At 35.5% G+C, this 23,085-nt stretch overlaps 1 protein-coding gene across 1 annotated transcript in view; it reads right to left on the bottom strand.

Annotated features, from left to right (window-relative positions):
• CEP89 (centrosomal protein 89) overlaps nt 1–23,085 on the bottom strand; it is a 186,408-nt gene that overhangs the window by 19,168 nt on the left and 144,155 nt on the right. Inside the window, exon 18 of the mRNA XM_043986041.1 lies at nt 2,185–2,354. Within this exon, the coding sequence (XP_043841976.1) occupies nt 2,185–2,354 (170 nt within the window). The remainder of the gene's footprint in view (nt 1–2,184; nt 2,355–23,085) is intronic.

Genomic DNA, 23,085 nt, shown 5'->3' on the forward strand with positions numbered 1-23,085 from the left:
AAGGCCTTATGGTCACTTTTTTGCATTAGTCTAAATGGAAAAATCAAGAGATGTTAGGGACTTAGAGTAAACCTCAAAGAACAGAAAATTAAAGAATCATATAGGATGGAGAAATTTTAAATAGTGAATTTTCTGTCATCTGTATATACAATCTGATATCACAGTATAAACCAGCAATACTCTCAATTCAGGTATGGTCAGTTGCAACACTGGCACTGTGAAAGCGGCTGCTTGAATGTAAGATGTAAGTAATATGAGAGGACTATCAACTTCATTTTGACAAACTATACAACATTCCCTAGACAGTCTTCATCTTTTATTTATTTAGTAGATAATTATTGCACCTGTAGCTTTAGCATCTCTATTTCAAAAGGATAAGAATATAAATGAAATTCTATCCATCAGAGAAGACAGGCATTATGGATGATATCAACGCTGAAGTCTGTCATACAAATAGCCCCAAATGGCTGGAAAAGCAACAAAAACTCTCTAAAGGTGTCTATCAAGCAAATATGATTTAATGCAAAATAGACTACGTTAAGATGTGTCAACAAGACAGAAGTCTAGTAAGGAAAATTTTTCTCTTCCATAAGGATATTTCTCCTTTTGGGACACTTACTTCAACCTCTAACAGTTTAACAATTACTGGCTGGTTGGTACTTGACTAAACAAGGTGACTTTGAGGGGCACAGGCAGCTTAATCAATGCCCAAGTGGGGCAGGCCAGAAAGTTCTTCTTTGGCTCCATGGCCACAGAGCACAAGCTAAGGCTCAGTCAGCTGTTGCATAAGTACATGACTGCTGGTCTTAATGAGAGCCAGGTGAGTCTATTAAGTCTATTCTCTCTACACTGAATTCCTGGAGCACTTTGGATATGGTACCTTGTAACCTGTCTCCACAACTAGACTGATTGTGATTCCTCTGAGGGTAGTCAGATACCTTTGCATTCCCAGGGCCCAGAATGTAATAGTGAATGTGTACAAATAGCTGATGATGAAGAAAAGGAACATGGATATATCAGTGCAAATCTAACTCCACTCCTAGGAAAGAGAACTCAAAGTATAAGCCCTTCTGATAGTGGGTTATGTCAAGTGTCCCTGATGTTGCAGTTTATGATACTTCTAGGCTGCTTAATCACTGGATTTCCAATGGAATCATCCTATGAACAGGGAAGTTTCCATATATCATATAGTTGTTGCACAAAGACAAACATTTAAATATAAGTTTTTTATCCAGTTAATTAAAAAATACTGCTTGATAATTTCCAGAAACTTGAAAAGCTCATGCTGATTGGAAAAATATTGACTTGTTTAGCCAGAGTCCAGAGTATTACATATCCTGTACAACAGATCAGTTATCACAGATGCAAATAGATTTGTTCTCTGATTCCAAGTTTCCATAAATTTAGAACTAATTTATCTTACATTAGGTAGTATGACTTGCAAAATGACTGCTCAATTAGCTCTCTCAGAGTTACTGTTTGGTGACAAGAGGAATGTGCCATTAAAGCTAAAACAGAGGGAAGGTCTGTGCCTTCAAGGAATTACTCATATTGATTCATTAACAAAACCTATCTAGGGCTGCTTCTGAACTATTTTTGTGTTCCATTTATGCCTGGGTCTCTGGCAATCTACATTAGTAGTTTATGCAATACTTTGGAAACGTCAATTTCTTAAACCAAAAATGGATCAAACTAAACCCTGATCAACAAAACTTGTTAATCCAAATGCCTTTAATTCTCACTTGTCTGAAAATTCAGATGAAGTGACTACATGAGTTTTTAGGAGAAGAGGTTATATTAACAGGATTTTCCAGTAATCTCCTGACATACTATACCTTCCAAATATGTGACCTGGATTTTTCTCCATATCAAGTCACCTTTTTTCTTCTCTATTTTGAAGCACTTTACCTTGTTTAAAAGAGCTGCCATTTTTAAGTTGCTCCCCTAAAGGGTAGTATTACCTTGGGAGATGGGGGAGGGAGCTAAGGGAGAAAGCAAGCAAGCAGAGGTGGTTTTTTCAGCCAATACAGCCCTAAGAAAGCACTGAAGCTGCCTGATGGGAGGCTGCTGGCAAGCAGGGGCCGCAGCAGCTGTGCCAATGCTGACCATCCCCCCCACCCCACCCCTCCCACTCCCGTCCCCCAGGCACTCAGTCAGCTAGTTTGGAACGAAGACAGACTCTACCTTTTCTGTTGGAGCACTTCCTCCAGAGCATCCTGCTTGTCTTGCAGCAGCTGCTGTAGGTGCTTCATCTCTCGCTGATACTGATCAATCTTCCCAGCAAAGTCCTCCTCTTGCTTGGTCATTCTGTGATTGAAGTCTCCCAGTTTCACAGCGGCTTTCTTTTTATACACCTGGGGAAGTGAATGGCCATGGGGAGAGTGAGTTTGGTAGCATGGAGAATCACTCCCAAAGTAGACAGCTTCAAGGTTTTCTTCAGTAATGGCTTTTTATCTATAGCTCATCCATGCCTGGTATCAAGACTCAATTAGGTAGGTTTGCATTTTTCTAATATTGATTAGAATGTCTTTTAGGTAAGTTTATTTCAAATTTTTATTCTCCTCCCAAAAGGGTAAACTGGTTATAATAGGAATAATGTAACTCATAAAGGTTTCTTTTTTAAAACAAAAAGATTTAACAGAACATAAAAAGAAAATTATCAGTTTAAAAAAGAAAGAAAGAAAAGTTTACTTTTTGTCCAAGAGTCTAATCTGAATATAAACCTGACCAAGAATGGAAGGGATGAAATGTACTACATATTTATATCTATGTAAAATATAGCTAATACATTTTATATTATAATTATACCATGTTATATTAGTACCTATATAACACATATGGAATCTCATTTTCATTCATTCTCATAACTAGCAAGGGATAAACAATAGAGAAATAGATTTGACTTCAATTTCAAAAATACTACCAAGTTCTGGTGTGTTTTTATCAAGTCTATGAATTACTCTATTTCCAAAAAGAAAAAATCTCTTCTGGGTGAGGAAAAAAGCTATTTAAAATAAATCATAGGGAAACATGCTACAAAAGGAGAATTTTTCATAATCTACCCACATATTAATTTGAAACGGTAAAGATGGATTATATTTTGTGACTTGTTACTTCAAAGCATAGTTTACTAAACAAAAAAATTACTTTATTGAAAACAAACAAAATGAAACTTCCTGTCCTTTCTTTAAAAGAGGGCAAAAGAAGTAGTATAAATTTTATTTCATAAACAAAATCTTAGAAAGTGAAATCAAAAGAGTATACAGCTGTCAAAGTTTTTACTATTTAACTGCATACTTTACTGGTTTCCTTTGGTGAAACTAAACTTTTACTAGACATACTTTTATAATTCTTTAATATCATTAATGCTCATTTAATTAGTTTTTCAAACTTGAAAATGGAATCTTCAAGTACTTTGCCTTTATAAAATTCAACTGTGCAGTCTAAGTTTATATTATAGAGGAAGAGTATAAATAAGCAGGAAGGGAAAAAGTGGGAGCCAGTGGAACTGCACTCATAGTCTGGGAGTGGGGGTGGGGGTGGGCGAGGAATATAATTTTAGTATTTTGAACAAATTTATCAGTTTCCAATGTAATAAAATGTTTCCTATTGTTCTTTCCAATGGAAAAAACTACTTAGGAATAAGACAAACAAGAAAAATAATGGATTAAAAGCCTGAGTTTTACTATGAAGCAGGAAGATGCTCCAGGCAGTACATTTCACAGCAAATACTGCAAGGCTAAGGTGAAAAAATCACTCTGCCTTCAGTTCTGTCTTATAATTCTACCTGAGATATGCTGGAGAGCACGTTGATCTCTCTTCTGGTTTATGGCTCAATTACATCATTTCATACAAATTAAAAGCTCTCCCAGAAGGCTACTTTCTGGTTATATTTATAACTGGAGGTCTGCCTTTATACCTGACTCCAATAGATTGGGAAATGAATCTAAAATAAGACAGAATTCTATGATGAAAACCTTCAACTTTTGAAATTTTTCTCCAAAGCTTGAGAAAGAAAGTTTGGAAAAATTCAGTAAAAATAATCAATTCCTCACTCTCTCAAACAGTAACAATTTCTACTTCCTTAAAATTATTAAATATTATTTTTTAACCAAACAGCAGATTCAAATCAATGGGTTGTCTTATTTGTATAATACACATTTCAAGTTTCACTGGGGTGAGGGTGAGGGGAGACATTGACAGAAAGAGGAGGTCACTTATTTTATTTTTGGCTACCAAGGTCAGCAGTAGCATACAGATATTCAAATTATCCTTTGAAAACCTTAGGAAACATTTTGAGAATAGTTCTAGTGATAGACAGGATGTATATTCTGTCTGAGGATCAGCCTAATTCAGTCAAGAGAAATTCATCACAAGGCTCACTACAAGCTAATGAATTTTTCAACCACAGGAACTCTAGGAGAAGGTAAATCCCTTAGGGAAAAGACTATTTTCATTTCTGTCTTCACATACTCACTACCTAGCACATACTAGGCACTTAATAAATGCTTGTTGACTTGAATTCAGCTCTGGAAGACTAAGTTATAGAGAGGTTAAAACTGGCTTGAAAGGAGGAGGTATCACACTAACAAAACTACAGATCTCTGTAGTAGGAAAGTTCTATGGTATATTAATATAGTGTCACTCTCTTCTCAACATGCACTTATTTTGTCTTTTTAATTAAAAAAAAAGATTTGCCAGATGTTAAACTCCTTGAAGACACAGACCATATTTTCCTTCTTTCTGTAGCTTCCTGAGAATCAGCCTACACTGCCTGCACTGAAGGAGCTGTGATCTCATGGGTGTGACTCTTCCCATTGATGCTCATCAAAACTTATTCACAATCTTCTTAGCCTGTTTAATTCTTATACATGTCCCCCCATAAGTCCACCAGAGTGAGTGGCTTTCCTAATATTTTCTTAATATTAACTAGATACCAATGGAGTGAACTCTTCATCATTCTCACTATGTTATAAGCCCCATCTTTTTTTAAGTCTACACTAAAGTGAATTCTTTGGTTTAGTTTTTGTGCTAGACATCATCCCACAATAGCGACAAATTTCTTTGAGCAAATGTCTCCCTGATTTATGTCTTGTTTGATATTAATAATCAGAAGTGAAGTTACCTCTCCTGTTAATATCTTTCATGGAATTATTTGTGATTTTGATACCTGCACAGGAGGCACTTTTTCAGAGCAGAGCCTTTAGGATTCCTCATTCTCCTCCACATTCAACCAGTTGTCACATCTCATCAATTTTACTTCTATAACATCTTTCACTTCCTTTTTTTTTTTCTCCACTAGTATGGCCAGAACTTCAGTTCAGGCCCTCACTTCCTCTCACTGGGCTATTACAATAGTCTTTTTAAAAAAGCATTTAAACTTTTTTTTCCCCAATTTTCAGTTCCAAATTTTCTCTCTCCCTTTACCTTCTCTTCTACCCATTGAGAAGGCAGGAAATAGGATAATTATTATACATATCAAGTCATAAAAAATACATTTCTATGTTAGCCATGTTGCAGGAAAAAAATAAGAAAAATAAAGAAAATGAAAAAAAAAATCCTTCAATCTACACTCAGAGTTCATCAGTTTTCTCCCTGGAGGCAGATAGCATTTTTCATCATGAGCCCTTTAGAATTGTCATGGATAATGTACTGATCAGGGAAGATAAGTTTTTTTATAGTTCATTATCATAGCAATCCCTTTACATCTGCTCATGTCTTTCCAGGTTTTTCTAAAACCATCCCCTTCATCATTTCTTGTAACACAGTAGTATTCCATCACAATCATACACCACAACTTGTTCAGCCATTCCCCAATAGAAGGCCATTTCCTCAGTTTTTAATTCTTTGCAACCACCAAAAAAAGCTGCTATAAATATTTTTGTACATATGGGTCCTTTTCCTTTTTCTTTCATCTCTTTAGGTACAGACCTAGTTCCAATATTTCTGGGTCAAAGTTTTATAGCCCTTTGGGCACAATTCCAAGTTGTTCTCCAAAATGGTTGGACCAGTTCACCACTCCACAAAGAGAGCATTAGTGTACCTATTATCCCATAGCCAGCATTTGTCATTTTCTTACTGTTATAATGCCCATATGATGACTGTGTATTGGTAGCTCAGAGTAGTTTTAATTTGTATTTTTCTAGTTATTAGTGATTTAGAGCATTTTTTCATATGACTATTGATAGCTTTGATTTCTTCCTCTGAAAACTGCCTGTTCATATCCTTTGATCATTTATCAACTGAAGAATGGATATTAGTTTTATAAATTTTGCTTCATTCCCAATTTATTTGGGAAATGAGACCTTTCTCAGAAAAACTTACTATAAAAATTTTTCCCCACTTTCCTGCTTTCCTTCTAATGCTATCTGCACTAGTTTTGTTGCAATAGCCTTCTAATTTAGAGTCTACTACCTTACTCCCCTTCATGTTCTCTTTGGGCTAGTCAAACTAAGTCTCCTTGCTTTGCTCACACATAATATATGTTATGTCTCAATGCACAAGTTGTCCTCCATGTTGGGAATGCACTTTCTCCTTACTTCTACTTCTTAAAATGCCTTTTCTTTGAGAGTAAGCTCAAATATCATCTTCTATATGAAGCCTTTCTTGATTCAGAATACCTTCCTCTCAATCAATCTAAGAACAAGTATTTATTATCACGTGCTGGGCATTATTCTAATTGCTACAAAGACAAACATGAAAATCCCTGCCTTTAAGAAGGTTATGTTCTAACAGAAGAAACAATTTGTATGTATATAGATACGTACAAAACATATACAAGCAGATACAAGGTAACTTGGGGTGAGGTACAAGATTCTATCAGCTGGGGAAAGGAGGGAAGAGGAGGAAAATTTTCATGCAAAAATTAACTTCAATGAGTCTTGAAGGAGACCAGGATTTCCAAAGGGCAGTTATGAGAAGGAAGAGAATCCCAGGCATGGGGGACAGTTAATGCAAAGGTAAGGGACTAGGAGATGGAATATCCTGTATGAAGAACTGCAAGTCAGTTTGGCTGGACCACAGAAAGTGAGGCAGGGAGAATAAGTGAGATAAGCTGAATAAGTGAGAAAGTTGAAAAAGAAAGATGGGGACAGATTATGAAGAGCTGTCAATGCCAAAAAGAAGAAGTTATAGTTTGATACTGAAAAGGAAGCCACTGGAGGGAGTGACTGGAGTCACTTGATCAAGGGAGTGACAATGGTCAGAATTATGCTTTAGGAAAATAACTTCTGAAGCTATATGGAAGATGGGTTGGAGGTGGGGAGCCCAAAGAGAAGGCTACTGCTAGTGCAGGTAGATGAGAGGTTACAAAGGCCTGAACTAGGATGATGGCTATTTAAGTGGAGAGAAATGATTGAGATGGAAACAAGATTTGGCAACTGATTGGATATGTGAGGTGAAGGAGTGTAAGGAGTTGAGGATGTCACCTGGGTGACTGGCAACGATGGTGTTCCTATGACAAAAATAGAAGAGGTACAAAGAGGGGTAGGTTTACAAGGAAAGAGAATGAGTTGTGTTTAAAAGCTCTTTTGAGCCTTTTTAAAAAGGCTTCAATGATCGATCCTTCCTTTTGGGGGGGCAATACTATCAGTTTCACTCCCCACTCTCCCTAAAAGCTTTTTCTGTAACAAATAAACAATCAAGCAAAACCAATCCACACAGTGACCACGTCCAAAAATTTGTCTTATTCTGCACCCCTAGTCCATCACGTACCTCTCCTTACCAGGTGGAAGAGGGAGGTAGCATGGATCAACCTCAATCCTCCAGAGTTGTGTCTGGTTGTTGAATTGGTCATGGTTTTTCTTTACCGTTGTAGTCATGCTATAGCCATGTATATTGGTCTCCTGATTCTGCTCATTTCACTCTACATCTCTGCATTAGTTCATATAGTCTTAGCAGATTTCTCTGAGTCCTTCCCTTTTGTGATTTCTTATGAACAAAGACAGAACTAACGGACCTATATACTGAAAAATATTTGTAGTTGTACATTTTATTATAATAAAGAACTACAAACTAAGGAAGGATCTATCAGTTGAGGAATGGTTGAGCTGGTTATAAAATACAAATATGATTCTGTGTAATGGTTTTGCTATGTCAAAGAGGCACAATTTAGTGAATTTTGAGGTACAGTTTGTATTATTCCTGTATATGTCTTGGTAGGTGGACTTTCAAACACTTTATACATTTTGTAATTATTTTTCATAGTTATTTTTCATTCCTTTAATTTATTCTTAAGGGGGTTGATGATACTGAAAAGCTAATGATTTATGTAGGCCTATATCCTGCTACCTTATTGAAGTCAATAATGGTTTCAATTTATTGAAGTATAATCTTTAACGTTCTTGAAGTAGTCGATCCTATCACTTAAAAATGCAATAACTGTTTCCTTTTTACTTATGCTTATTCCATCAATTTCTTTTTCTTCTCATTGCTATACCAACACTTTCTAGCACCATATCAAATAAAAGTGGTGGCAATGGAATTCTTGCTTTACCCTGCATCTTAATGAAAAGACCTCTAGCTTTTTGACACTACAGATAATTCTGGTTCTTGGTTTTAAATTGATATTTTTCATATTATGGGAAGGTCCATTTATTTCTACACTTTCTAGAAATGGGTGTTCTATTTAGTTGAAACCCTTTTCTGCATCTACTGATATAATCATGCATTTTTATAGTTTTTGTTGTTATTATGGCCTAATTTGGTCAAATAGAGCCTATTATTATGGTTCACAGTTTTCATAATATTGATTTAATCATGCATTGCTGATATAAATCTAAAATATCCATAGTTTTTAATTTTTAATCTTTTTAATGTGCTATAGTCTGTTTGCTAATATTTTGTTTAATATTTTTGTGTTCTTGTTAATTAAGGATGTTGGTCTACAGTCTTCTCTGATCTTTTTCTCCCTGGTTTAAGTATCAGGATCACATTTATATCATAAAAAGAATTTGGGAGGACCTCTTTTCCTATTTTTTCCCCAAGCAGTTGGCATATTGTTAGAATTACTTTGAAATTTGACAAAATTCACTAGTAAATATCTTTGGTTGTAAGACTGTTTACTCAGGAGCAGCTAGATTCACCGGCCCTGGATTCAGGAGGACCTGAGTTCAAATCTGACCTCAGACACTTGACACTTATTAGTTGTGTGACCCTGGGCAAGTCACTTAACCCTCATTGCCCTGCAAAAAAAAAAAAAAGAAAGAAAAGAAAAGAAAAAGAGAAAAAAGATTGTTTGCTTATTTTTCTTTTGGGGGTTCCTTTATGGCTTGATCAAATTTTTTTCTCCTGAAATTAGATTATTTAAATTCTCTATTACTTATTCTGTTAATCTGAGTAATTTATATTTTGTAAACACTCATCCTTTTCATTATTAGTTTTGTTGGCATATAATTGGGCAAAATATTTTAAGAATTTCCTTTATTGCCTCATTTATTGAGAATTCTCCTTTTTCATTTCTGAATAGTGACTAATGATTTTCTCTCACTTAAAATAGATTAGCTATGGTTTATCTATTAGTTTTTTTTTTAATAGCAGTTACTTTTATCTATTCAATGTTTGTTTTGGTTTTTCCTTTTAAATTAATTTCTGCTTTGAGTTTCAGAATTTCTATTTCGGTTTTTATATTGAGCTTAATTTTTTTTTAGTGACATGGCCAACTCATTCTTTTTTCTGTTCATTAATGATAGTATTTAGAGATACAAGGTTTGATATATTGTCATTTCTTTTGATGAAATTATCTTTTTCTTTGAAAATGTGTTTGAACAGTTCTTTAGTATTAAATTATTTAATTTCCATTTAAGTTTAAATCCTTTCTTCAGAAGTACTTTGTTGATCATAACTTTATTATGCTGTGGTCTATAAAGAATTTGTTTTAATAATTCTGTTTTTCTATATTTTGATCAGGTTTCTATGCCCTGTACCTTGATCAGTTTTTGTAAAGCTATATGGAAGTTGAGAAAGATATACATTCCTTTTTATTCTCATTCAGTAATCACCAGAAATATAAAAATCTCCTCAAGTCCTTTGGTTTTTATCTATCTTTTTATTAGTTTCATCTAATTCTGAAAGGTGCACACTGAGGTCCTGCATTATTGTAGTTTTGCTTTTTAGTTCTCCCTGTATTCTGATTAAATTTTTCTTTTAAGTATTTAGATGCTATACCATTCAGCATATGAATGTTAAGTATTATTATTTCACTGTCTATAGTGCCTTTAGGCACCTTTATATAGTTTCCTTATTTATATATTTAACCATGTCCATTTTTATTGTTCCTTTTTCTAAAATGATTACTACTCTTGCTTTTTTTAATTCACCTGAAGCAAAACTAATTCTGTCCCAGCAATTTATTTTAACTTTTTAAGTTTTTATATTTCAAGTGTGTTTCCTGTAAACAACATATTACTTAATTCCTTCTTTCTCTTTATTGTTGTCTGAAGGATTCGTTGGTTTTTGTTTGATCTATTCTAATATTCATGAAACCTATTATTTAGGTAAATTGTTTTACCTTCTGTTCTAAGTCAATGATGTCCAATGCAAATAGAAATGAATTTTCATGGATCACATAACGACTTAGTCACAAATTGGGGCAGCTAGGTGGCACAGTGGATAGAGCACTGGCCATGGATTCAGAAAGACCTGAGTTCAAATTCGGCCTCAGACACTTGACACTTACTAGCTATGTCACCTTGGGCAAGTCACTTAACCCCAATTGCCTCACCAAAAAAAAAAAAGTCACAAATTAACATTATCTATATTTTACCATATTTTTATTTATTTTGTTAAACATTTCCCAATTACATATTAAAATGCTTCTGGCCATACTCAAGGGTTCTACAGGTCACAAGTGGTCTATAGGGTGCAAGTCTGACACCTTTCTCCTAAGCTGTTTATTCTCTTTCCAATTCTTTCCTTAAGTGTTATTATTACCTTTAAAAAATACAATTTTATCTTTTGATTTATTTTTTCTAGAAAGTCTTTTCTTCATTGGAGCAAGGCCTTTCCCCACCTGATTGTGGGATCACTCTCTTCTTCTGGATTTTGTCTCTTGGAGGTCTCTGGAGCCATGATATTTCTTCATAGTGCTTAGTGTCTTCTTTTTAATCATTTATCCAACTTTACTTCATTATTTAGGACATTGTACAAAGGTCAGGCTCCATTTCCTCCTGCTATTTTGGGTAAAGTGGCTAGCCCCTTCTTGGTGCTGACCTCAGTTTTCTAGGTTCTTGCTGCTCATTTTTATTTACCTTGGTGTGTCTGCCCTCAAAGCACTGGCAGGTATCACTTCCCTGGATTTTCCAAGTTCAGCTCTTCAGGGTGTAGTGTCTTAGATTAAATTTCTATGCCTTTCCAAGTATTCCTGAAGCATCTGACTACTGCTGGCTCCTATTCATATTTCTATGATCAGAACACTTAGGGTTTCTGACATCCTTGGAGTTTCCTTGTCCAAGCACTCTGGTCTTCCTGACTCCCAGGTATGAATCATTTAAGGCTTCAGATGCCTCTGAAGTGTCTGTGGTCCACTGGCAGGCTTCTGGCTTGTTTACTCAAGCTAGATTTTCTAAAATAACCTCTTTTCTAGTACCCTTTATGTCTTTGTGTAGGCCTGGGTTGGAAGAAGGTCTGCTGTTATTTTTTACAGTTATCCCTTCTACATCATGGGAGTTAGGGGTGCAGCACCACCACAATATGGAAAATCTGCATAAACTTTTTTTGGCTCTCCCTTCACTTTAATATTCTTTTCATAAATTTTTTTCTTATTTTAACTTTAAAAAAGAAATTATTTATATTTATGGTATTCAAAGATAAAACATAGGGGCAGCTAGGTGGTGCAGTGGATAAAGCACCGGTCCTGGAGTCAAGAGTACCTGAGTTCAAATCCGGCCTCAGACACTTAAACAATTACTAGCTGTGTGACCCTGGGCAAGTCACTTAACCCCAATTGCCTCACTTAAAAAAAAAAGATAAAACATGTTGATATTATATAGTACCATATATATGTATGTGTATACATATATATATACATATATATATATATATGTTTTATGCATTTCTGAGTTTCTAATTTTTTTTCCGTGTTGTTTGCTGGTCATCTTCAGCTTCTGCAAAATTGTCCCAAAATTCCCATTTACAGTAATTTCTTATGCTGACCTGCAATATATCAAAGCTGTGATGGGGAAAGTTGTGATGTCAAACAGATAACTATAGATAGACCTTTATTGGCCTCTGTAACCATTCATAGAGCCATCTCAATTTTATAGAAGAAGAAAATCAAGTTGAAAAAGGAGAAAGGGACCTATTCATAGCCATACAGTTAGCAGAACTGAGACTTGAATACAGGTTCCTGTCTTCCAGTCTTTTCCCTATACCATTACCAAAACACACAAGAATTTTTAAATTACTGAAATTTTTTATATTTCCCTGCCAGAAAGAGTATGTAGTAAGAGAGGTTCAAAAGTATTTATGCTGAGACACATAAGAGGGATATGAAAAGTTTTGCAATGCTTTAACACTGCAAGCTACACTCATGCCATGCCATATTCCACTACAAGAATCTATTTGTGTCTCGGGAAATACTGGTTTTTGAGGCCATTGAAGGGTAGGCAGAATGTGGGCAGATCTCAGTTCTTGGAGAGAGTAAAACTTACACATAGCTACTTAGGAAATTTTCCGAAAGCTCAGGTCCGATTATGTCACTTTCCTAATCAAGAAGCTACAGTGATTCCCTACTTCTGTGGGACAATATATAGACTATTTTGTTTGACTTTTTAAGTCCTTTACAACCTGGCTCTAACCTGCCTTTCTAATCAACCAAAAAGTATTAATCAGTAACTACTATGTTCAGGCACTGAATTAGGAACTGGAGTTACAAACACACAATTCTCTCCTTCCTGTCATCTAAGGTCCAGTCAAACTAGCCTTCGACTGACTCTGCACTGACTGTCCACTGATGCCTAGAATGCACTCCCTCCTGACCTATGCTTCTTAGCTTCCCTTGCTCCCTTCAAAACTTAGTACTAATACTTATGTGAAGTCTCTCCTGATTCCCCAGCACCGCCGTTATCTTTTATTTCATTTTGCATAAAATATTTGAACATACCTATTTATATACATGCTGTCTCCCTTAACTGAATGTAAGATCCTTGAGAGCAGGTCTGGTTTAATTTTTTGTCTTTGTATTTCTCATACCCTGCCCACTGAGCGGGTGCTTAAAAATGCACACTGATTGATGTAGAAATACCTCTCCATTTAAGCCACTCAAATTTACCCCATTTTGGTATAAAGCAACTAAGGGTTCAGTTTAGTTGCTGTGTATTTCAAAATCTTTAAATTCAAATAAAGGATATTAGTGGAAAAAAAGAATGAAATTCAAATATCAGAACTTCTTAGTTGCTCATCATCAACAAGTCATTGCCTTTCCTTCCCATAACAGGCCACCAGAGAGAAGAGAGAGCTGGTCTAGAAGTACAGTGGAAAGAACACTGGCTTTGTTTCACAAGGCCTGGTCTAAAAACCCACTGCTGATGCTTCCTAGCTGTGTGATATTGGGCAAGTCCCTTAACCTTTATGAGCCTCAGTTTCCTCATTTGTTGAAATGGGGAAGCTGGGCCAGATGACCTCTAAAGATTTTCCAGCTCTGATTTTATGAGCCTATGATTAGACTTAATTACATCTTTAAGTATCTTCCTGGTTTAGAACTCCATAAAAAAAATATAGTTCAATCTCTCAATCATATCTTGAAAAGGGAAATTAGGAGACATCATGGGTTGTTAGATGTGCTCCCCCAGTCGAAAAGCTCAATAAAAGTTGGCCATTAACTAGACGAGTTTTAAAAAATTAAACAGAGAGCATCGCTACTCTGTACTCGATTCAGAAGCTGCAGGTGTACCCACTGCAGAAAGATGAACATCAGAGAAATGGAGAGGAGCAACTAGGAAGATCCAAGAGACAAAGAAACAATAAGATATGAGCACTAAGAATATTAGGACTCAGATTTCAAAGACAAAAACTGAGAGGGAAAATGATCAGTGTCCCTAAAATGATCAAGGGTATAGTTATGGAAAACACAAACAATGAGGGCTAGAAGGGCATTTAGTGATCAAGTTTAATGTCTCAGTTTTATAGAGAGGCAGAGATAGGCTTAAATAGCTGCATGACCTTGGAAAAGTAAATGAGTAGCAGAATCAGACTAGGTATTGCTCAAACTCGGGTCTCTTAATTCCTAAACTACTTTCACCCCACCTTCTAAAATACTAGAAGCCTTACCTTGAAACTTGAAAGTTTTTAAGGCATTTTAGGGTAAATAAGAAATACTAATTTGTACAAGTAAACTTATAGAGCTCATCCCAAGAAGTGGTTCAGATTGAGAGTATGAATAAGTTCAAGAACAATTTAGATATATGTTTAACATGATTGAATATATATAATTTATATCAAATTTCCTGTCATCTTGGGGAGTGGGAAGGGAAGAGAGGAAGGGAGAAAAATTAGAAATTCAAAATCTTTCAAAAATTAATGTTGAAAACTATCTTTACATGTAATTGGAAAGTAAAATAAAATACCAACCAAAAGACAAAGATTTAGATAGTAAATTATCATGAAAAAGCAAATGTTTTTGTTTCTATCCCTGCCTAAATCTTTAATGTTGATATCATTAAGCCCAAATGTTTCCTCTTACAAAATGCAGGATCACAGGATATGTCTAGTGCTAGAAGGGCCCTCAGAAGCCATCTAATCCAACCCAAATCAATTACTGTCAATGTTCAGAGACATCATGTCATAACAGATAGAGCAATGGACTCTGATTCTGAAATACCAGAGTTCAAATCCTGCCTCAGACACTTACTATATCACTATGAACAAATCATTCAACCTCCCTCATAATCTGTTTTGGAGAGGTTTGAGAGGTCATGGGCACCAGAAAAAAGAGATTTCCTCCATCTTGTTACTTCCATGACCTGGAAGTCCATGGTACCCTGCATTTAAATAATATATATTAAATATACCTTATGTTGTTTGAGAAAATCAGTAACCTTTCCTCCTCAGATCCACAAAGTTTTAGATCTTTAATAACAATTGAGACAAAAACCTGAATGATTAGGGGGAAAAATTTTTGACCATATTCCTAGATTATGTCAGCATGATCTCTTCATTCCAGGTCAGACAGTACCTAACGTGATGGCTGTCATTCCTATTTTTCAGTATTTCTCATGCAGAACTTTCTATAATCTACTTGGAAGCTGCTCCAGTGGCTTAACAATGATTGTTCCAATGCAAAGTGGGGTTTGGCTTGGTTTTTTAAAATCTGAATTCCCTCACTCCTCTGTCTTGATTTGAATGGAATCATGCCCTGGGAGTTGCTTTAACAAAATCTAACCACCTTATTAAGCAAAAGTTCAAAACCTATGCCTATTCTGGGATGGACGTGTGACCTAGCTGTAATCTAATGTGCATGGAAAACAATTATATTCTCATATGTTGAGCAATAGTGATAAAAGCAACAATAAAATAAAAGTGATAAGAATTTTTATAGACCTACAGTTTAAGCATTAATTTTTGGTGCCCAAGTCACTGAAAATGTAGTATAACATTTGAGAAGTATATCTCAAATAATTTTTATGCTGAAGAAATTTTTCAGTATTTATATATCATGATATATATAAAATTATATATGTTGATCAATATCTTACATCATATACCAAGACAAGGTCAAAATGGATATGTGACCTAGATAATAAGGGAAATATCATAAGAAAATTTGAAGAACATAGAACAAATTACCTATCAGACTTATACATAGGTAAACAATTCATGAACAAACAAGATAAAGAACACTGTAAGATATAAAATGGATAGTTTTGATTACGTTAAATTTAAAAGATTTTGTACAAATAAAACCAATGTAGCCAAGATCAGACGGAAAGCAGAAAACTGGTGGTGGGGGAGGGGATATTAGACAATTCCTCAAATAAAGGTCTCATATCTCAAATATATAAAGAACTTTATCAAATCTGTAAGGATACAAATCATCTCCCAACTGATAAATGGTCAGAGGATATGCACAGGCAGTATTCCAATGAAGAAATCAAAACAATTTATAGTCATATGAAAAAATGCTCTAAATCGTTATTGATTAGAGAAATGCAAATTAAAACAAACTTGAGATATCACTTTACACTTATCAGATTGGTTAAAATGACAAGGGAAGAGTGACAAATGTGTTAGAGAAGATATGGAAAAATTGGGACCTTAATTCATTGTTAGTGGATCTGTGGAAAGCGATCAAAGAATTAATCCCAAAGAGGTACTAAACTGCCTATATATACCCTTTGACCCAGTCATAACACTATTAGGTCTGTTTCCCAAGATGATTAGGGAAAAAGAAAAAGAATCTTTACGTTCTGAAATATTTACAGCAGCTCTCTTTGTGGGATGCCTGTCAATTAGGGAATGACTAAACAAAATTTTATATGTTCATGAGGGAATATTATTCTGCTATAAGAAATGATGAACTTGATGATTTTAGAAAAATATGGAAATACTTGTATGATATAATGAAGAGCAAAACAGAACCAAGAAAACATCGTATATAGTAACAGCAATATTGCTTTAAGAACAACTTTGAGTCACTAAGTTATTCTGACTGTTTTAAATACCCAAATTAACTGCAAAGGTCCTATGAAGAAAAATACTGCATCTTCAGAGAAGGGACATATACATACACACACACACACACATATATATATAAAGTATGCATGCTATATATGTACACATATATACATATTTGTGTCTAATGATAACCATCTCTAGTGGGGAGGAAGTATATTTAAAAGGATAACAAGTTATATATAATAGATCTGCAATTTCAGGTGGAATCCTCTATTCCACTTTGTTATGGAAATGCTTGTTTTATTAAGTTCAGAATAAAAAATTTTTAAGCATATAAAAAATTTTTAAATCAATTGAAAAAAAATTATGTTATATAATTATTTATTAAGAATTCATTTTACTATATAAAAGTAAAATTTAAGAAATTGTTTAAAAATTAAGTCAAGAATCTTTTACTGCAAGAAAATCAGTATCTAAGAGGTGTGCTAACTGTCTTTAAAAAGAACCAAGAGGGGTAACTAGGTGGCGCATTGGATAGAGCACTGGCCCTGGAGTCAGGAGGACCTGAGTTCAAATCCGACCTCAGACACTTGACACTTACTAGCTGTGTGACCCTGGGCAAGTCACTTAACCCCAATTGCCTCACAAAAAAACCCCGAAAACAAAAAACAAACAAACAAAAAAAGAACCAAGAGAAATACCACTTAAAAGTATTTTTTCCTGGGCAGCTAGGTGGTACAGTGGAAAAAGCACTGGCCCTGAATTCAAGAGGACCTGAGTTCAAATCCAGTCTCAGACACTTGACACTAGCTGTGTGACCCTGGGCAAGTCACTTAACCCTCATTGCCCCCCCAAAAAAGTATTTTTCCCAAACTTGCCCAGGCTATATGGACCTTTGAAATGTATTTAAAACAGGAAGGCATAATGATTTCTTTTGCTGTAAATTTTTTACACCTATACACTTAACTACTCCCCATGACATCACCAAAGGAAGGTCTTCCTCATCACCTACCTGAACTATGACAAAAACATCCTGTCATGGTTTCCTACTTTCTCATTCTCCTTGCTTCAATTCACCTTTCACAAAAAGATCATAGAGCTATTAAAGTATCTGAGACCACATTTGAACTCAGGTCTGACTCTAGGTCCAGAATTCTATCTACTACACCACCTCTATTTTCTCAGGCATTAAAGCCCTTTATCATCTGGTGCCACTCTGCTTTTCCAAGCTTTATTTATACTCTGTAACATATCCTGTGCTCTAGCTAAATTAGAGTCCAACTCTATTCACTAAATATGATCTGAAGTTTCCCATCTCCATGCTTTTGTTCACGCTGTTCCCTGAAAATGTCCTTCTCATCTTTGCTTGAATTTATCCCCATTTTTTAAAATCCCTATTAAAATACCATCTCTTCTGAAGTCTTCCCTGATCTTTCTTAAGTTAATAATTATTTTCTTCCTAGGGCTTTACATTATACTTTATTTTGCAACTCTCTGATACACTTTAAAGTAATTTTAGCTTGTTTATTCTAGTAAACTGTGTATCGATTTTTACTAAACTGTAAATTCCATGAGAGCATATCTTAAGTAAACTCTTTAGCTCCCCTAGTACCTAGTTTATGTGACAATTTAAAAATTCTGAGACACAGTTTCTGGGTAATTTAATCATTTTATGAATAAGGCCATCCAATTATTAATAAATGGAAGGCTATTTGGCTGGCTCTTAGACCAAAGACCCCTAATGGTGGTGGGGGTCAGTTTATGCACCCTTCAAAGAAGAGATGTTCCTGAGTGATGCCTAATCACTTCTGATTGGTTAATCAAATGGGAGGTGGGCTATCTTGAGGTATTCATCAACTTCTATATCACCTGTCTTGATAATAGGGAGAATCAACATTTTCCCAGGACCCATCTGAGCAAATAGAATGAGCAGGGGTAAATCTCTAAGAAAAATTTCCCAAATCGGTTGGTTTCTGGATGAGGAAGTAGAAAAGGGGAAAAACCTTGATTCTAAAACAATAATTAGTTTTTAAATATAAAAGAAATCTTCATTTCTCTCACTCATTTGTTGTTGTTCAGTTGTTTCAGTCATGTCTGATTCTGTGACCCCATCTGGGGTTTTCTTGGCAGATATTGGAATGGTTTGCCATTTCCTTCTCCAGCTCATTTTACCAATGAGGAAACTGAGGCAAACAGGGTTAAGTGACTTGCCCCAAGTCATACAGTGAGTGTCTGAGGTCAGATTTGAACTCAGATCTTCCTTATTCCAAACCTGGTGCTCTATTCACTGTGCCACCTACCTGCCCTGGCTGATAACGGGACTTCAAGAAATAGTTTTTAGTGAATGAATAAGCATTAATTTAATAAACAGTTTACATGATTTTTCTCCCAGCTCTAGGCTTTTGAAAAAGACTAGGCAAGGCAATTTTGCTACAAATGACAGCAACTTTGGAAAACATCATTCCTTTTATCTGAGTATAATGAATATTCAAGTGGAGTGAGAAGAAAAAAAAGTGATTTTGTAACTTTTCCTCCACAGGCAATTCCAGGGCCTAGTTGATTAGGAAGTCTACCATAGGGCTTTAGAACTTCTTCTATTCAGTTCAATAAACATTACATACAGTATTATCTTCCAGGAAGTCTAGCTGAATGATGCAATTTTCAACATTCACACACCATCTCAAAGATAGAAGACAGAGCAGAGTTTATTTAATCCTATGTCTCTAAACTAAGGAAGAAATACTTTTTAAACAAGGATTCTTTTTTTTTTTTTTTTGCAGGGCAATTGGGGTTAAGTAACTTGCCCAGGGTCACACAGCTAGTAAGTGTTAAGTGTCTGATGCCAAATTTGAACTCAGGTCCTCCTGAATCCAGGGCTGGTGCTCTATCCACTGTGCCACCTAGCTGCCCCTAAACAAGGATTCTTAATCTGGAGCCCATGAACCCCTAAGGGATCAGTAATAAGATTTCAGAGTCCATTAATTTGGATGAGAAAAAAATTATATCTTTATTTTTATGACCTTCTAAATGAAATTTATCTCCTTCAATTATTGTAACATATTATTCTGAAAAGGGGTCCATCCATAAGGCTTCACCAGATTGCCAAAGGGTCTATGTCATAAAAAAGGTTAAGAATGACTGCTCTGGTAGCTGCTAGTTGGCACAGTGGATAAAGCACTGGCCCTGGATTCAGGAGGACCTGAGTTCAAATCTGACCTCAGACACTTGACACTTACTAGTTGTGTGACCTTGGGAAAGTCACTTAACCCTGCCCTCGCAAAAAAAAAAAAAAAAAGACTGATCTACAATATCCCCAACAAGTCATCATCCAGACTTATTTAGAAAACCTCTGTCTAGTAAGGAGAAAGCTAGTACTGAGTATAGCAGCATTTTTGTTTTTTGTTGCAGGGCAATGGGGGTTAAGTGACTTGCCCAGGGTCACACAGCTAGTTAAGCGTCAAGTGTCTGAGGCCGGATTTGAACTCAGGTACTCCTGAATCCAGGGCCAGTGCTTTATCCACTGCGCCACCTAGCTGCCCCGTAGCTGCATTTTTGGTAAGCTAAAATGTGCTAAAACTTGCATTCATCTTTTCAGGTTCTGTCCCTCAAGGCCAAGCCAAACATGTATGGCTTCCCCAAGACAGCTCATGAAATGCCTGATGATAACTATTATGTACCGACCCTTAACTTTCTTTTCTTTTCTTTTTTTTGGGGGGGCAACCCATAACTTTCTATGGCAGGCTAAATATATTCAATTCTTTCAACCAATCCTCATATGCCATGGTCTTCAAGTCTTTCCCTATCTAGGTCTGCCTTTCTTTGGACATTCTCCTTTTCTAAAACTCCTTCCTAAAATCTGGTGCCGATTCTTTATGGATTAGGAGAATAACTTTATGAGCAGGAACCAGAGATTTTTGAAATTTTAGTATTTCCAGTAGCCCACTATTGCAGAGATAAAATGCCTTCATGTTCAAACATGATTTCCAGGATGGGAGAGTTAAAAAAATATATTTCTAAGCCTCCAGTTAGTGTTCTAGGTATTAAGCAGTTCCTGAGTAATTTACTGAAGTCTTTCAATGCTGTTCCACCTTAAGGAAATGCTACCTAATCAGCCAGAAGGAACTGCCCTTTTAAGTGTTATTTTAGGTTATCTATACACACGACTCACTTTTATAAGGATAAAGGGCTCAGACAGCAATAATCAACAAAAATACTTAGTAAAGCATAAAGTCTTATATAAACACACAATTACTTACTCAATGTGAACTGAGGTAATAAGGAAGTAATAAGATTGTATTTATTGAAGGTTTTCCAGTAGAATGTATAACCTTTGGCTGAGGATGGAATGGGGGGAGGACTGCTGCTTAGGTAAGAGGCTGGACTTCTGATTTCTAAGTTATGAGTTCTAAGATCTCTTCCAACTCTAAGTTTACATGATTTTTAGGTTCCTTGGGTGTACTATATCTTATTTCATCTTTGTATCCCCAGGGTATAATAATATAGTGCTCTATAATAAAAGAATAGCAACAATTCACATTTATATAATAACAACAACAATCATAGCTAACACAGATAAATATTTTAAGGTCAACAAAGCACTTTCTTCACAATAATCCTATAAGGCAAGTAGAATAGATAGATATTACCCTTTTTTATAATGGAGGAACCTGAAATTCTGAGAGGTTATGTGATTTGCTCATGATCTCACAGCTAGCAAAGTACATGAGAAAATATTTGAGCCCAGGTTTCCTGACTCCAGGACTAGCCTTCTATCCACTCAGCTGCACTGCCTCTTCCATACAACATGCACAATAAATTAACTGAACAAAAATTCAAGTGAGCATTTATTTTAGCAGAATGAAGAGCAACGTGTAAAGTACTTTAAAGTTTGCAAAGTACTATATATAATCTCATTTGAGTGTCATGAAAACTCTGTGCAACAGTATTATCCCATGTAATTCTTTAATTATTGCATGCATTCTAGATTGGGAGATGATAGCTGAGGTTTTAATATTTTTTTAAACCTGAGAAAAGCTGCTCAGTGCAGTAGAAAGAACTGAATTCATAGGGGTCCTGGGTTCAAATCCTTGCTCTGCTATATTTGTGGTGTTGGATAAGTCATTGAACCTGAGACTCAAGTTTCTTCATTATGTAAAATGAAGAGGTTGGATGACTTCTCAATTACCAATAAGGTCCTTTCCAGCTCTGACTCTTTCATCTTATGATCCTATGCTTACAAGAGCCTTTGCTTCCATTTCTATTGCTGTACCTTATCTCTACTAACCCTCCCAACTAAACAAAAACTACCTGAACTTCAGAATCAGCACCAGAAAAGAAGCAATTCAGTAGATAGGGAGATACAGAAATTAAGCTTCATCAAAACAGCAGCCTGACCTCTAGACACATATTAATTCACAACAAAACTATTTTAATAGGGATTATGGGAGATTAATGGAGCTTTACAACAAAACTAAAAATAAAAAAAGCCTAAGTTCTTTTGCCCTAATATTTCAAAGATTTCAGTTAAGTTTTCAGTCCAAATGGTGAAAGGGACTGACTGTCAGTTATACTGAAGGTGAAGACCAGACCTATGGTTTTTATTGTAGGGAACTCCAGGTGAGAAATATTGTCTCCCCATGTAGACTAGGACTAGGGACACTAAGAAGTAAAATGACTTGTCCAAGGTCATTTGACACTGAGGTTGATTCTCTATCTATATGTCATGCGGCTCCTCCATCTGTCTTTTAAAAGAGATACTTCTCCAGACATTATCATTGTGGAGAAAAAAGAGATGCAAATAAGGTGCAAGTGCTAGTATCCCAAGATCACACAGATAATAAATGGTAGAGGCAAGCAAGACTTGGAGCCATATTTTTGGATAAAAAAATCCATCACTCTTCATTACAAACTTCTTCCATAAGGAAACTCAGGTTCTGAGAGGTGTCTCTGGCCAGGTATCTAGGTTTTCAGTACAGCTCTCTACTCACTTTGGACACGTGCCTCTATTAAAAAAAAAAATCTTCCTCTGGTCTTCACAGGACATTTCACACTGGAACACTAGCTACCTGACAAGCTACCCTTTCTTCTTCTTCTTTTTTTTTTAGTGGAGTCAGGTAGACCTGAATTTGAACCTGCCTTGGATAATTAGTAGTAGTATGATCCTGTGCCTTTTAGCCTCTATTCAACTTCAATTTCCTTATCTGTAAAATGAGGCAGTGGGAGATTTGCATTTAATGACTTCTAAGTCCCTTTCCAGCACTAAATTTGCTACCCTATCAAGCCAGTTTCTTCATATAAGCTTTATTACAATCTAAGTGACTTAGTTGACCATTGAACTGGTCATACAACCAAAATCCAATAGAGAAGTTTCTATTGAATTCACTACTTTGAAATGATTAATTGATGAATGACCAGGTGCTTGTATGTTTTAATTTTTTTTTTCAATTAACAAGATTTTATTTTTTCTCCCTTTCACCC

The sequence above is a fragment of the Dromiciops gliroides genome, chromosome 2, assembly GCF_019393635.1.
Source record: "Dromiciops gliroides isolate mDroGli1 chromosome 2, mDroGli1.pri, whole genome shotgun sequence".
Lineage (NCBI taxonomy): Eukaryota > Metazoa > Chordata > Mammalia > Microbiotheria > Microbiotheriidae > Dromiciops > Dromiciops gliroides.